The following is a 16,706-nucleotide window of genomic DNA, read 5'->3' as shown; positions in this document are numbered from 1 at the left end:
GATTCCACATATAAGTGATATCATATGGTATTCGTCTTTCTCTGACTTACTTCACTTAACATGATAATCTCTAGGTCCATCCATGTTGCTGCAAATGGCATCATTTCATTCTTTTTTATGGCTGAGTAATATTCTATTGTATATATGTACCACATCTTCTTCATCCATTCATCTGTCAGTGGACATTTAGGTGGCTTCCATGTCCTGGCTATTGTAAATAGTGCTGTTATGAACATTGGGGTGCATGTGTCTTTTCTAATTAGAGTTCTCTGTGGATATATGCCCGGGAGTGGGATTGCCGGGTCATGTGGTAACCCTATTTTGAGTTTTTTAAAGGAACCTCCATATTGTTCTCCATAGTGGCTGCTACATTTTACATTTTTTTTTTGGTACTGTCTTCAGAATCCTGGGTGTGTTACAGTCACAGCATATCTCCATTCAGACTGGCACATTACAAGTGCCCAGGGAGCCACACAGAGCTGGTGGTCCCTGAATCCAACGACCACATAGATATCGTCTCCCTCCTTTTTTCAAGAGCTGGCTGGGTCCAGGGAACAGCCTCCAGCATGGGGCGCTGGGCTGGGATTTTGCCTTATTCCGATGGGAAACATAGCTGAATCCTGCTACTACAGTGTTCTCATGTCTGCCTTGGGGACAACTTTTATTTAAAGATGCTGTCTGAGCACCTAGAGTGACAGGTGCTCTGCAGGACTTCCAGAAGAGGTTGTGTGTGGTTTTTGATAGTAAATGTTGGTACCTGTGCAGACCCTCTAGCAGCAAGATCATTGGGGGAAGACCTGAGCCCCAGCTGCCTTCAGGTCTGATACCCTCTGTAAAGATGCTGGCGATCCCTTCTGCCTGGTCAGCCCACATCCTTCCTTCCACCCTCCTCCCAGCTGCTTGGGCCTCCTCCCTGGCTGGTTCCAGGCCGGCTGATTATCCTCTCTCTCAGTGTGATCCTTCCCTGCCTCCTCTGCAGACTTTCTTCCTCTGCCCTGAAATGTTGGCTTTCTAGAGTTCTCTTGAACAGGCTTCCTATTTTGTGACTTCACCCAATACTTTCACAGTTCTCTCTCTCTCTTCAGGGTGTGGACTCCGTACCTACTTTGCCCAAAATGATCTCGGCATCTTCTCCCAAACCTCCCCCTCCCTTTGCATTCCCCAACCCAGGGGGTGCCCTACCGTCCATATAGTCACCCAAGCCGGCACTTGGGACCCATGCTGGACGCCACCCTCTTCCCACCCCATGCCTTTCATGGTCCAAACCCTCCATCCCCTCCCACTTGGATCCCTGCTCCTTCTCCTGTCTGGTCTCCCAGCTGCTTGGTCTGTTTTTAAAAGACCACCTCTAGGGGCTTCCCTGGTGGCGCAGTGGTTGAGAGTCTGCCTGCTGATGCAGGGGATGCGGGTTCGTGCCCCGGTCCGGGAGGATCCCACATGCCGAGGAGCTGCTGGGCCCGTGAGCCATAGCCGCTGAGCCATGGCCGCTGAGCTTGCGCGTCCGGAGCTTGTGCTCCGCAACGGGAGGGGCCGCAACAGTGAGAGGCCCGCGTACTGCAAAAAAAAAAAAAAAAAAAAAAAAAAAAGACCACCTCTATCGCTATTCTACCTTCCTTCAGGGTGCAGCCTCCTCCAGGAAGTCCTCCCTGACTTCCCACTCCTATGTTCCATCTCTGTTCCTGGCCATCCTCTGGCTTTCCTGGTTTGGGCAGTGGGCTGCAGGCAGTAAGGTCTTTCCTTCATGCTGATTTGGAAAGAAGATGCTTCCCAGAAGCTGGGTTCCACAGTGGTCTTCTAGAAACACTTGGAGGCCAACATGTGGGATCCAGGTGTCTTCTTCAAGGCATCCTCAGCCTGGTGTTGATCAGTGCTGCCCAGGAGGGAAGTGGGTTGAAGGGCCAGGCGATTGTGAAATCTGGAGCCTGGGAAATCTGCTAGGTCAACAAGTTCTAAAGAGGAAGTGGTGGGGAAAGGAAGGGAATGATGGGTTTGGCTGAGTTGGCGGTGTTCCTACCTCCGCACCCCCCCCCCCCCGCCAAGTCCCCTGTCACGGCCCCACCTGTTGCTCAGATCTGGCTCCCCAAGGCATGGTGGGTAAGAGACTCCTGCCCTGCGTCTGTGCCATGTGACCTTCCCAAGCACCCCATCTCCAACCTCCAGGATGGTATTACTCCAAATTCTTGTTGTCTGATCAGAATATAATGCAAACCACATGCATGATTTTACATTTTTCAGCAGACAAGCAAGAGACAAGCAAAGAGAAATAAAAAGAATCAGGTAAAATGAATTTTGGTGCTATATTTTATTGAACCAAATATATTTCAAGCACTGTCATTTCAATGTGTGATTGGTATAAAAAGTTATTGAGAGATTTTGCATTCTTTTTTTTTTTCATGCCAAATCTTCAAAATCTGGTGTGTATCACAGCATCTTTCATCTCAGATCCAGCTCATTGTTTTCTTCTGGTTCTTATGCAATATATTCTTTTAACTCTCTAATTATAATTTATTAATTATAATAAATCTTTTTTCTTTACCTCTTTGCGCTATTTCTGTTTTCACACAGATTTTTGGTTGTCTTGTTTATTTTCATCTCTGGTTTCAACTTAACATTTTTCCTCCTGTGTCTGCTTATCTTTTTTTTTAAAATTTAATTTAGTTTATTTTTTTATACATCAGGTTCTTATTAGTTATCCATTTTATACATATTAGTGTATACATGTCAATCCCAATCTCCCAATTCATCCCACCCCCACCCCTGTCACTTTCCCCGCTTGGTGTCCATACGTTTGTTCTCTACGTCTGTGTCTCAATTTCTGCCCTGCAAACCAGTTCATCTCTACCATTTTTCTAGGTTCCACACATACGCGTTAATATACAATATTTGTTTTTCTATTTCTGGCTTACTTCACTCTGTATGATAGTCTCTAGATCCATCCACGTATCTACAAATGACCCAATTTCTTTCCTTTTTATGGCTGAGTAATATTCCATTGTATATATGTGCCACATCTTCTTTATCCATTTGTCTGTCGACGGGCATTTAGGTTGCTTCCATGACCTGGCTATTGTAAATAGTGCTGCAATGAACGTTGGGGTGCATGTGTCTTTTCGAATTATGGTTTTCTCTGGGTACGTGCCCAGTAGTGGGATTGCTGGGTCATATGGTAGTTCTATTTTTAGTTTTTTAAGGAACCTCCATACTGTTCTCCATAGTGACAGTATCAATTTACATTCCCACCAACAGTGCAAGAGGGTTCCCTTTTCTCCACACCCTCTCCAGCATTTGTTGCTTGTAGATTTTCTGATGATGCCCATTCTAGCTGGTGTGAGGTGATACCTCATTGTAGTTGTGATTTGCATTTCTCTAATAATTAGTGACGTTGAGCAGCTTTTCATGTGCTTCTTGGCCATCTGTATGTCTTCTTTGGAGAAATGTCTATTTAGGTCTTCTGCCCATTTTTTGATTGGGTTGTTTGTTTTTTTAATATTGAGCTGCATGAGCGATCCAGCTCATTCTAAATGCTCAGTAGCCTCATGTGGCCAGTGGCTACCATATTGGACAGCTCAGGGCTAGAATATCTTGATGAACGTTCAGATCATCTACAAAATTGTAACATCTAACAGCTGGAGTTTTATTTATTTATTTATTTATTTATTTATTTATTTATTTATTTATTTATTTATTGCAGTATGCGGGCCTCTCACTGTTGTGGCCTCTCCCGTTGCAGAGCACAGGCTCCGGACGCGCAGGCTCAGCGGCCATGGCTCACAGGCCCAGCAGCTCCGCGGCATGTGGGATCTTCCCGGACCGGGGCACGAACCCGTGTCCCCTGCATCGGCAGGCGGACTCTCAACCACTGTGCCACCAGGGAAGCCCTTATTATACTTCTAACATTCGAAGATTCTGGTGTGACATTCTAGAATCCTGTGATTCAAATAGTCTGTGGCTAATGTTGTAGGATCCCTTGGGTCAAATCACCTATGATTCCAACTTTCTGAAAGTCTGTGATGCCAACAATTCAGCCTTCAGAGTCTTTGAACTAGATCAGGCGTTAGCAAACTCCAGCCTGCGGGCCAAATCCAGCCCACTGCTTGTTTTTGTGAATAAAGTTTTATTGGAACACAGCCATGCCATTCAATCTGTGGCTGCTTTCATTCTAGCAGAGAGATGAATGACCTCTTGACCAGTAAAAACTAAAACATTTACTCTCACTTCTCTCACCGAAAAAGTTGACTCTTGATCTAGATATTCAAAGATTCTAAGATGGATGGTGATTTTGTAGATGCTAATTTGTTGTACTTTGTACTTTACACAAGTTACAGGCACTCTTTTTTATGCATCAGATATCACGTAATAGTATGTATTGTTCAAAAGAGACTGGTTTCCCCATCTTGGCCACTCACTCTCTGGACTTCTAGAATTCCGTTAGGCTGCACTCCATGAAATTACCAGGCTTCATCCTGTTTTAGGGTGAGGGGGTATAACGGTTTATTTATTACTTAAAAAAACTTGTAAGATACACATAACATAAAACTCACCATTAGTAGCATTTAGTATATCCACAATGTTGTGCAACTGTCACCACTATGTAACTAGTTCCAGAATATTTTCATCACCCCAAAATAAAGACCCCATTCCCATTAAGCAGTTACTTTCCATTCACATCCTTCCTTCCCCTCAGGCCCTGGCCATCATTAATCTGTTTTCTGTTGCCACGATTTGCCAGACTTCAAACTATTTTGACTCACAAAACTGGCAATTTCATACGGGTCAATTTAATAACCTTCTAAGGATGTCCTCATTGTAAGTTTCTCCATTGTTGAGGGGCTGGTACTCAGTATCTCTCAGGGTATCTGTAAAACGAATCCCACTCCCCAAAAAGCCCCTCACTTGTTATAACAGCTGTGTCCCTGTCCCCGTTCACAGCATCCCTCAGATCCCCAGGTAAGATCCCCCAGCTCCAGAGACACCAGAAAGCCTTAGCTTCCCAGAATCTGAGAAACATATGCCCGAGACTCAGTGACCGAGGAGTTTAAGATCAAGTGATCTGAGAAACACATCCCTGTAAACTCAAGATCAGAGAAGGTCTGGGACTTCCCTGGCAGTCCAGTGGTTAAGACTTCGCCTTCCAATGCAGGGGGTGCAGGTTCGATCCCTGGACGGGGAGCTAAGATCCCACATGGCTTGCAGCCAAAAAACCAAAACATAAAACAGAAGCAATATTGAAACAAATTCTATAAAGACTTTAAAAATGGTCCAGATCAAAAAGATCAGAGAAAGTTTGAGCTGATAAAAGACAGTGCTTCACTCAACACCCCCCACCCCCGCCAATGCCTCCCCACCCAATGCTTCTCCCATGTTAGTTTCTCTTTCTGACCAGGATGGGTTCCCACAGGGGCCTGGGGCTGGTGGGATGTGGGGATGAGGAGGCCCCCCCACCCCGAGAACATGGTGGAAGGGGGTGGTCTGGGGCCAGTCTCAGCCAAGACTGGGTCACGCAGAGACACCCCAGCCCACGCTGCGAGTTCTAGTCTCTTGGCACAAAAATAACTTCCTTTACTAACATGAGTTTATTCTCCAAACAACAACAAAAGAAATGATAAATAGGGCTTCCATGGTGGCCCAGTGTTTAAGAATCCTCCTGCCAATGCAGGGGATGCAGGTTCGAGCCCTGGTCCAGGAACATACCACATGCTGCGGAGCAGCTAAGCCTGTGTGCCACAACTACTGAGCCTGCGCTCTAGAGCCCGTGAGCCACAACTACTGAAGCCCGCGTGCCACAACTAGTGAAGCCCGCGTGCCTAGAGCCCGTGCTCTGCAGCAAGAGAAGCCACCACAACGAGAAGCCCACGCACCACAATGAAGAGTAGCTCCCGCTCGCCGCAACTAGAGAAAAGCCCACGCACAGCAACAAAGACCCAACGAAGGCAAAAATAAATAAATAAAATTAAAAAAATAAAAGAAATGTATAAATGTGCCCCCTCAACCTCTAAAGCATACACACACAGTGGCGCAAACACCGAAAACCGCTGAATAAAGGGTTCCGAAGTTGGAATAAATAGGGCCACTTCCTCTTGCTAAGTCTGTCTTCCTAAAATGTAAGTTTAAAAAAATTGATAGCATATGCTTTTTATTACTGCTAATTTAACAAACATGTACACAGCATCTTCTGTGTGCCAGGCGCTGTTGTGTGTATTTTACTTTATTATTATTATTTTTAAAGGTGATTTCCTTCTTTTTTTAAAATTTATTTTATTTTATTGATTTATGTTTTTGGCTGCGTTGGATCTTCATTGCTGCGCGCGGGCTTTCTTTAGTTGCGGTGAGTGGGGGCTACTCTTGGTTGCGGTGTGCGGGTTTCTCATTGCGGTGGCTTCTCTTGTTGTGGAGCACGGGCTCCAGGCGAGTGGGCTTCAGTAGTTGTGGCACGCAGGCTCAGTAGTTGTGGCGCATGGGCTTAGTTACTCTGCGGCATGTGGGATCTTCCGGACCAGAGCTCGAACCCGTGTCCCCTGCAATGGCAGGCGGATTCTTAACCAGTGCGCCACCAGGGAAGCCCTGTTGTGTGTATTTTAAATCTCTTTATCCATTTAATGCCCGTAGCTAAAACGTCCATTTCACAGATGAGGAAGTTGAGGCTCAGAAGGGTTGAGGCCCAGAAACTCAACAGTGGGAAACCTGGAATATGTGTCTTATCTCTGTGGCTCTCAAATCCATGTTCTCAGCCTCCGTGCTATGCTTGGAAGGAGGTTAGGAACCACTATGCTCAAAATCTTCACATTTTATTTATTATTATTATTTAAAAAATTTTTGGCCGCACCGCGCAGCTTGCAGGATCTTAGTTCCCTGACCCAGGATCGAACCCACGCCCTCAGCAGTGAAAGCGCAGAGTCCTAACCACTGGACCACCAGAGAATTCCCCAAATCTTCCCATTTTAAAGAGGGAAAACAGAGGCTCCACAGAATGGATAGGACTTGTTTGTGTTTTGTCTGCCTCTGAAGCCTTAGGCCCTGTGCTGGGCACGCTTGGCCTTTTGGTGGAGGCTGTGACTCTGAGCTGTCTCTCTCAGAACATGTGAGGTGGGAGGAATATTGATCTGTCTTCAGGGCTCTGCAGAGGGCAGAAGGGAGGGGCTGGGTGCACAGTTGGAGTCTGGGGCGGGGATGGGGGTAGCAGACAGTGGGGACTTGGTGAGGAAGACCTCAGAGGGCCCTGGAGGGACAGTGAGTCTAGGCCAAGACCCCCAGGCCTTGAAGGTCACACCACATTGTAGATCTGGCTTCCAGGAAGCGGGTGACATTGAGATTGTTGTTGTTGACACTGGGTCAACCCTCCACCCACCCGAGCCCGCTCCAGTCTTGCCTGCTGCCCAGTAATTTTGGGATGTGTGAGTCATGGGAAGAATCCAGGACAAACACACCCTGGGAGTAGAAAAAGGCCATTCCTGTTTTTTGTTGCCTAAGAGAATTGGCTGGGACCTGTGAGGTGACGGTGCCCAGTGGAGTCCCCTAGGAGCCCTGGCAAACGGGACCAGCTTGCAGGAATCCACTTACTGCCAGACTCGGGGGAGAGACTGCAGACTTCCCAGGTCCTGCTGTGGGCCTGGATCGTGCTCCCAAGTGGTGTTTGGCCAAACTGGGGACCATTCCTCAAGAGATGGTAAGGATGGAGGGAAGGAGGGAGGGAATGATGGCGTATGCGGGGGGCATTTCCCAATCCTGGCCTTTTATTTTTATTTAAAAAATTTTTTCATTTATTCATTTTTTAATCCTGGCCTTTTAGACTCATTATTTTAGAATCTGGGAATCAGAACTAGAATTTCAGGAGTGGAATCTTATTGCCATCACACTGGAATCCACACCAGAATCCCAGACTCTTGGAATTTACTTGGGCAGTACAACAGGAAAAGCCTTTGTCAAATGGTCCCGTCCATGGCCACACTCAGGTGTGTAGGAAAACAGCCCTTCCCAAACCTGCAGCTTCTGGGGAATCCACCAAACATGCCCTTTGACTCAGCGATTCCCCTTCTTAAGAAAGATCCTTTAACTTCATTTTCACATAGAACACACACACAGAAAAGTATGCACATGAGACTTGAGCAGTTCTGCGTATCTCCACAAGCTGAGGACACCCAGGGAACCAGCATCCCGGTTAAAAATAGCCCGAGCCCAGCCCCAGAGTTCCCTCCGCCTGCCCTCACTCCCCATCCCCATCGAATTCTTTTGCCCATTTTTGAACTTGAGGAGAAAGGGATCATTCAGTAAATTCCCCTGTGCGTTTGCCTTTCTGTCCTCAACATCATATTTGTGAAGTCCATCCGCATTCTCGCGTGTGGTTTGTTCATTCTCGCTGTTATAGAATATTCCGCGATATGTTTATTCATTTTCCTGTGAGTGAATATTTGGATGGTGTCCCATCTTGGGCCACTGGGAACATTCTGGTACATGTTTTTTGGTGAGCATATGCATGCTTCTCTGGGAAGGGGAAAGTTTTCATATATTTGGCTTTAGTAGATGCTCCCCACGGTTTTCCAGGGCAGAAGTTCCAGCCAGACTGGCTGATACACAAACACACGTGTGCTAAGAGCATGCACAAGGGCCCTTGTGATCGCAAGGAACTGAAAGAAATCTAAGTGACCCCTTTGCTTCTCTGTGCCTCAGTCTCCCTCTTCATTCTTTTTTTTTTTTTTTTTTTTTTTTTTTTTGCGGTACGCGGGCCTCTCACTGTTGTGGCCTCTCCCGTTGCGGAGCACAGGCTCCGGACGCGCAGGCTCAGCGGCCATGGCTCACGGGCCCAGCCGCTCCGTGGCATGTGGGATCTTCCCGGACCGGGGCATGAACCCGTGTCCCCTGCATCGGCAGGCGAACTCTCAACCACTGCGCCACCAGGGAAGCCCCTAATGACAATATCTTTATTGTTAATTTTCTGGCTGTAAAATGAATGCATTGTTTAAAAATATTAGAAGTTTAGTTACGTACTTTTCTCACAAAATAGTATTTCGTGAATGTATTTTCATGTTAATACATACATCATTACATACTGCGTTAAAAATAAAAATAAAATGATGGTATTTTTTAGCTTCTTCCATTAAAGGCAAAGCTAACTCGTTTTTTCTTCCTTTCTTCCTTCCTTCCTCCCTCCCTCCCTCCCTTTCCTTCTTTTTTCTGTTGAAGTATAGTTAACTTACAATGTCGTTTTAGTTTCAAGTGTACAGCAAAGTGAGTCAGTTATACATACATATATATATATTCTTTTCAGATTCTCCCTCTTCATTCTTTTACTCAACAAATAAATATCAACTAAGCACCTGCTGTGTGCCGCATGCTACTCCAGGTGCCGGGGACACAGCAGAGCCAGAAGCAGGGAACAGGTGACGCTCTGGAAAATGAGCATAATAATTGTACTTACCTTATAGGGTTGTTCTAAGGGGAATGCCTGGTACATGATAGAAGCTTGATAAATGTCATCTATTATTTGAATGCTCATAAAATAATAATCATGGTAAGTGTTTTATCTATAGGCGTACATATAGAAATATAATTTATTTGGTGTATAAAATAAGAAGAAGATAATAATGCTACCCATGATGATACTTAAATGTCCTTTAGTCTGAGGCTAGTTAATAAGCACAAAACGCCCAGCCCGTGGATTGATTTTGAAGTTATTGTGAAGAAAGGAGTCGGGGTGTCCGGATGGGGAAACAGATCTAAGACATTAAATTGAAAAGATTCAGAGACGGCACAGGGGGTGTTGAACTTTCCCCGACTGAGGTGCTTACACACAAAAAACTCAGATTTGAACCGAATAGAGCTGGAAAAGGCGGGGTCTCAGGGTGGAGGGAGAGGGTGTGTGTGTCTCTGTACCGGTGGTTAACACATGTCTAATGCTCACAATGGACTGGGCGCCGTGCTCAGCTCTTCACGCCTATTAACTTGAATTCTCGTAACACCCTCCAAGGGAAGTATATTATTCTCATTTTGCAAATGAGGAAGCTGAGGCACAAAGAGGTTCAGTGGCTTGCCCAAGGCCACACAGCGGATGAGGGTTTGAATTTTTAAAACCTGCACACGTTTTACTTTAGTGATGAAAATAATATGAAAGCGGAGTGCCAAATTCCAAACACACACACACACACACACACACACACACACACACACACACAATGACTTGGCCCCTTAGCATCTGCTTGGCAGGGAGGAGTGCCCCAACTTCCTCTCTGCCCTTCCTGTTGTATCAACTCCAGCTGGCACTCTGGGCAGCGCCAGTCAGCCCCAAAGAATCAGCAGAGAGCTGCAGGGTCAGGTTACTATGACATTATGGGGACATCACATGGACCGGTCTACCATCTACCAAGTCCTTACTCTGTGCTTTATACATATTAACTCTTCAAGGCCTCCCCAAACTGGTGAGGTAGGCTCACCTCCGTAACTCACTTCTCAGATGAGGAAACCTCGAGAGAGAAAGCCAACCGAAACTGCTCACCCAGAGTCACAGAGCCCAGTTCTGCTTAGGGTCACTGGCTGTCCTGCCTTCCGACTCTCCCAAACCTCAGATTTTTGGATGGTGATGTTCTAGGGCCCAGAGCTCCAGAGTGGGACTAACACAGCTTGAAAATCAGGTCTGTTACTTGCTTAGCTGAGTCATCCTCGGTAAGTTCCTTAATTTCTCTGTGCCTCTGTTTTCTCATCTGCAGAATGGGTATAGCAATGGTAGGAAAATTAGAGGTTTGTAATAAGGACTAAACGATATAACATTTAAAGGGGCTTGGAGCAAGACCTGGCACATAACACAAAGTCTCAATAGATGGTGGCTTATAGTAATAATAATAATAATAATAATAACAGCAGTAATAGTTATGATTATCATTCCTATGATAGACAATGTCACTTCTCTGCCCAGCACCCTCCCATGGCTCCCATCTCACGCAGAATAAAAGATACAGAACTTACAATACCTATGTGGCCGCTGATATCTCTGTTTTTACCTCCCATCTACTCCACACTGGTGCCCTTGCTCTTCCTCGAGCATGACCATCATGTGCCCACCTCAGGGCTTTTGCACTGGCTGTTCCCTCTGCCTGGAACTCTCTTCCCCCAGATCCCCACACAGCTCCCTCCCTCACCTCTTTTATGGCTTTGCTCAAATATCACCTTCTCAGAGAGGCCCTCCCTGACCCCTCATTTAAAATTCCAACATAGGAAATTAAAAATTCCCTGTGTGACTTTTTTTTTTCTTTTTGCCGTAGCACTGATCACCTTCTAAAATACTGTGTATTTTGCTTATTTATTCCTGGACTGTCTGACTCCTCCCACCAAGATGTCAGCTCCAAAGGGAGAGAGGTTTTTGTCTGTCTTGGCCCCCCGCTGTGCTTCTAGTGCCTGGACCAGCAACTGTGCTGGAAGGATGGCTGGATGAATGAATAAATGAATTATAGAAATGTCAAAATTTTATTCCTCTTGTTTTCCTAACACAGTCATTACTTTTAAAAATTGCTCTAGCAGGATTCTAGAAATGTTCTGTTCCCCCCTCTGGGTGCCAGTGACACAGATGTGTTGGGGTGCAACTCAGTGGGTGTACCTGCAGATGTGTACGCTTTGCCATCTGCATGTTTTAAAATGATCTAGTTTACATTAAAAAGAACAAAGATGACAACATTTCTTCAGAGGTACATTTTTGTTGCATCAAGATTCGAAAATCCAGATGAAGAAGAACCAAGACAAACACTTTTGCTGTGAAGACATATTAACCTTTTCCCATCCTGATGGATATTCAGATTCCAATAGTTTAGATTCTAGAATTCCAGGTTACTAACGGGCTAGTGTTCTACCATTTTGATGCTCTAGAACTTCACTGTCCAATAAGGTAGCCACTAGCCACGTGTAGCTATTTAAATCGATTAAAATTAAATAAGATTGAAAATTCAGTTTCTCAGTCACACGGGCTGCCACTTCAATACTCGGTAGCCACACGTGGCTGACGGTTACTGCACTGGTCAGTAGATACAGAATGTTGTAATATTTTAGAATTCCAAGATGCTAGTAAGCTGATATTCTAGAATTCCAAGATGCTAATAAGCTGATGCTAAGAAGTTGGGGTTCGAACACTGGAATATTTTAGAATTCCAAGATTCTAATGCGCTGGAGTTCTAAGGTTGTTCTATTCTGGTTTCCAAGATGCTCATGGGCTGGGACCCCAGCCCAAGTCCCAGCCCATGAGCATCTTGGAATTCCAAGGATCTAGGATCCAGGATCGAGATGCTAGGATCCTAGCATCTAGGATTCCAAGGGCCTGAGAGTTCTTATCTCTGAGGTTTCATGCCATTTCTCGCCTGTCCAGGTGTCTGGGGTTTGGATGGAGAACTCTTCTCTCGGCTACGAGTATGGGGATTACGGCGAGATTCCAGATCTCCCTGTGGACTGTGTTGATGACACCTGCGTCTCCATCGAACCCCTCCACGTGGCCCCACTCCTGCTGTATGCCGCCGTCTTCCTGGTGGGGTTGCCAGGCAATGCCATGGTGGCCTGGGTGACCTGGAAAGAGGCCCGCCGGAGGGTCGGTGCCACCTGGTTCCTCCACCTGGCCGTGGCGGACCTACTCTGCTGCTTGTCTCTCCCCATCCTAGCGGTGTCCGTCGCCCACGGGGGCCGTTGGCTGTATGGGGCCGTGGGCTGCCAGGCCCTGCCCGCCGTCATCCTGCTGTCCATGTACGCCAGCGTCCTCCTCCTGGCCACTCTAAGCGCTGACCTTTGCCTGCTGGCCTTCGGGCCCAGCTGGTGGGGTGCAGCTGGGAGGGCATGCAGGGTGCAGGTAGGCTGTGGGGCATCCTGGACACTGGCCTTGCTGCTCACTGTGCCCTCAGCCATCTACCGCCGGCTGCGTCAGGAGTATTTCCCACACCGGCTGGAGTGCGTAGTGGACTACGGTGGCTCGACCGTGGCCGAGAACTCAGTGACCGCCACCCGGTTTATTTTCGGCTTCCTGGGGCCGCTGGTGGTCGTGGCCGGCTGCCATGGTGCCCTCCTGTGCTGTACTACCCGACGCCGCTGGCCACTGGGCATGGCCGTTGTGGTAGGGTTTTTTGTCTGCTGGTCCCCCTACCACACACTGGGGCTGGTACTCACCTTGGCTGCCCCACACTCTGTGCTCTTGGCCCGGGCCCTGCGGGCTGAACCCTTGGTCGTGGGCCTGGCCCTTGCTCACAGCTGTCTCAATCCCATGCTTTTCCTGTATTTCGGGCGGTCTCAACTCCGAAAGTCTCTGCCAGCTTCATGTCGCTGGGCCCTGAAGGAGTCACAGAGCCATGATGAAAGTGTGGTCAGCAAGAAATCCACTGGCCGAGACCTGGTCTCAGAGGTGGAAGTGTAAGCTAGAGGGAAATTGGTTTGTATCCTCCTCTTCCACTTTACAAGACTGGCTTCAGGCATAGCTGGATCCAGGGGCTTAATGATATTGTCATTTATCCCTTGATTCATTCAACAAATATTCATTATGTCCCCTGCCATGTGCAGTGCAGATATAGGACATTTCCATCATTGCAGGAAATTCCATGGGACAGGGCTGCTCTAGCATCTCACCTGCTCAGATCTTTTAAATCACATAGCAGTAACACCTTCATGTAGAGTCACTACTCCAGGATAGCACTTTACACATAGTTTCTACTTTAAGGTAATTCTTACAACACCCAGGCAGGAAGGGGGAGATGCCTCTTTTCATAAGCTGAGGCCCAGGGAGAAGAGGTCATTTGCCCAAGATCACACGGCAAGGAAGTTATAGAGTTGAGATTTGACCCCATGTTTACTTGACTCCAGTGCCCATGCTCTTGATCACCAAACTTTTCCTTCACTGCCTTGTTCAAATAATACTTCCTCCAGGAAGCTCTCCCTGATTCATTCCCCTCCCAGGGAGGAAGTAGTGTTCTGTTCTCCAGGTTTCTGGAACAAAAATTCCCAGCTAAACTGTAAATTTCCTAAGGACAACATCTGGGCCAATTTAATTTCTGTCTCTCCTCCACCCATCCCAAGCCTTAAAAAGAGACAAACTGTATTTGTCTACACCTTGTTTTTTTCCAACTAGATTGTGAGCTCTCCACTGGTGGGGATCTCTTTCTTTCTTTTTCTGCCCATTTTAATTTTTTAATTTTTATTTTTTTGTGGGGGGGGATCTCTTTCTTGCTATCTTTTTTTTTCTTTATCTGATACAGAGACACTTAGTAGGTCCTCAACAAGACATATTTTATTTTTTGATATTTTATTCAGAACTCTCACACGTGAATTATTACGACCAAGACTGCCTTGTAGAATGAATTATGTCCTGTGACAATTTATATAACTTCATGAAAAGTTGGGAGAAATCCTGCTGTTAATCCATTAAGGCCAGGTGCCATTTAGGAGAGTTCTTCTTTGATACATTTACAGAGTCTTTTCTGTTTTTTGAAATTTATTTTCCTTTCTTATTGCATCAGCCTTATTTTTTGTTAAGAAGAATCAATTTCATGAAAGCTTTCAGATGTATTTCTGTGGAATTTTCCATGGAACTCCCTTAATCATTCAAAATAATCCTGTGGGCTTCCCTGGTGGCACAGTGGTTAAGAATCTGCCTGCCAGTGCAGGAGACATGGGTTTGAGCCCTGGTCTGGGAAGATCCCACATGCCGCGGAGCAACTAAGCCTGTGTGCTACAACTACTGAGCCTGTGCTCTAGAGCCCACAAGCCACAACTACTGAGTCCGTGTGCCACAGCTACTGAAGCCCGTGTGCCTAGGGCCCATGCTCTGCAACAAGAGAAGCCACCGCAATGAGAAGCCTGTGCACCACAGTGAAGAGTAGCCCCCACTCGCCCCAACTAGAGAAAAGCGTGCGTGCAGCCACGAAGACCCAACACGGCCAAAAATAAATAAATAAATTTATTTAAAAAAAGAAAAATCCTGCTTTTTGTTTGTTGTAACTTCTCCCTTTTGTTCTCAAGTTTGTTCCTTTGTTTTTGTTTATTGTTAGCATGGATATATCGAGTTCCTTAGGTTTCCAAAGAACCAAATCTTAATAGTTTTTCCAAGAACTAGTTTCAAGTTTGCTACTCAATCTCAGTGTTGGTAGTTTGTGATTTTCTTCCTGATTTCATATTTGTTGTTTACTTCTTCCCATTTTCCTTTTTTTAAAAAAAATTGTAGTTCTCTTTTGTACATTTTAAGCAGATGTTAGTCAATTTCTTCCTCTTCTTCTTTTGATAATGACACAAGAATTGGCCTACGTTCAAACTGTTTCCCAAGGGTTTGATAGTTACATGCAACTTCCCACTTGACATCCCAACTCAATGTACAGTAAATAACTCAATATGCTCGCAGTGGAACTCTGGATTTTCTCTCTCGGCCATCCTCCTGCATCTTCCCCATCTCGGTTGATGGCAACTCTGTATTTCCAGGAGCTCAGGCCAAGAACTTTGGGGTCATCCTTGCCGTCTCTCTCTCACATTCCATGGCCAATCTGGCAGCCAATCCTGCAGATTCTATCTTAAAATATCCATCTTCTCTGCTAACGTCCTGGTCCAGCCACCTATTGCTTCCTCTCTGGTCCCCTTTTCTCATCTTGATTCCCTATAGTCTGTTCCCCACATGGGAGCCAGAGGATTCTGTTAAAATCTAAGTCATATGGAACTCTGCCCATGGAGCCCATCTCACTCAGATTGGAAGCCAAAGTCCTCACTTTGGTGTGTATGATCTATCCTCTTCCTCTCTCCCTACTATTCCCTGATCCTTCATCCAGTCACACAAACCTGCTTGCTGGCCCTTGAACCCTCCAAGTTTGTGGTCATCTCAGTCTTGGCCTCCGGGGCTTCCTCTACCTAGAACGTCCCTGCCCAGGGATCCCCATGGCTTGCAGCCCCACTATTTTCAGCTCTCTGCTCAAATGCTACTTTCTGGGAGATGTCTTCTCTGACTGTCACTGGGCCAAAGAGCATCACTCCTTCCCCCTTCCCTGCTTTGTTTTTCTCCATAGAGGATGCAGTTCTTCTTGACAGTCTATTTATTTTAATCTATGTGTCTGTCTCCCCCACCAAACTATGAGCTCCTTTGTTTTGTTCATTTCTGTATCCTCAGTGCCTATAACTGATTCCAGAAATGAAGGCTGTACCTCCTTAACTGCAAAGTTATCCAAAGGTACGAGGAGAATGACAGGAAGGATATAAAAATAAAAATGAAAGATCTAACATTTGTGAAGTGCCTATATGTACAGTAGTGAAAAAAGTTTATGTACCTTATGTATACTTTTGCATTTATTTTTCCCAACAACCTTGAAAAGTAGGTATTATCCTCGTGTTATAAATAGGGAAACAGGCTCAGGGCTGCAATGACTGGCCCATCTAGGACTAAAGAGGACTGACTTTTCTCGTTCATTTAGTCATTCATTCAACAAACACTTAACGACTATCTAATACCTGTGGTCGTCGCTGGAAAACATAAGACGTCTAAGACAGAAAGCTGGGAAGTTGAGTTGTATTATTCTTTAGTGAGTTGATAGGGTGAATTATACATTGATAGAATTATGTATTAATAATTATGAATCATAATAAATAAATAATGGGACCGTTTTAATAGTGTCTGGGCTCCGGCCAGCTTCCTAGTTCGGCTAAAACCCCAGCGTCCGGGCGATGCCCAGATGCAAGTTCTAGCGCAACGTAGAGCAAGTCTCCACCCTCACGCCCCCACC

The 16,706-nt window shown here is 46.0% G+C and overlaps 1 protein-coding gene across 1 annotated transcript; it reads left to right on the top strand.

The window, feature by feature from the left end:
- The first annotated feature begins 12,340 nt into the window (after positions 1-12,340).
- C5AR2 (complement C5a receptor 2) lies at positions 12,341-13,373 on the top strand. The gene has a single exon (XM_082677187.1). The coding sequence runs from the start codon at positions 12,356-12,358 to the stop codon at positions 13,367-13,369; it is 1,014 nt and encodes a 337-aa protein (XP_082533313.1). The 5' UTR covers positions 12,341-12,355; the 3' UTR covers positions 13,370-13,373.
- Positions 13,374-16,706: the final 3,333 nt, after the last annotated feature.

This window comes from Grampus griseus, assembly GCF_964374135.1.
Source record: "Grampus griseus genome assembly, chromosome: 19".
In the NCBI taxonomy this organism is placed as follows: domain Eukaryota; kingdom Metazoa; phylum Chordata; class Mammalia; order Artiodactyla; family Delphinidae; genus Grampus; species Grampus griseus.
This window is presented reverse-complemented; position numbering and strand designations above follow the sequence as displayed.

What these genes read in the sequence shown, in the direction of transcription:
- C5AR2 (XM_082677187.1), top strand. Translation starts at nt 12,356, where the DNA reads ATGGAGAACTCTTCTCTCGGCTACGAGTATGGGGATTACGGCGAGATT.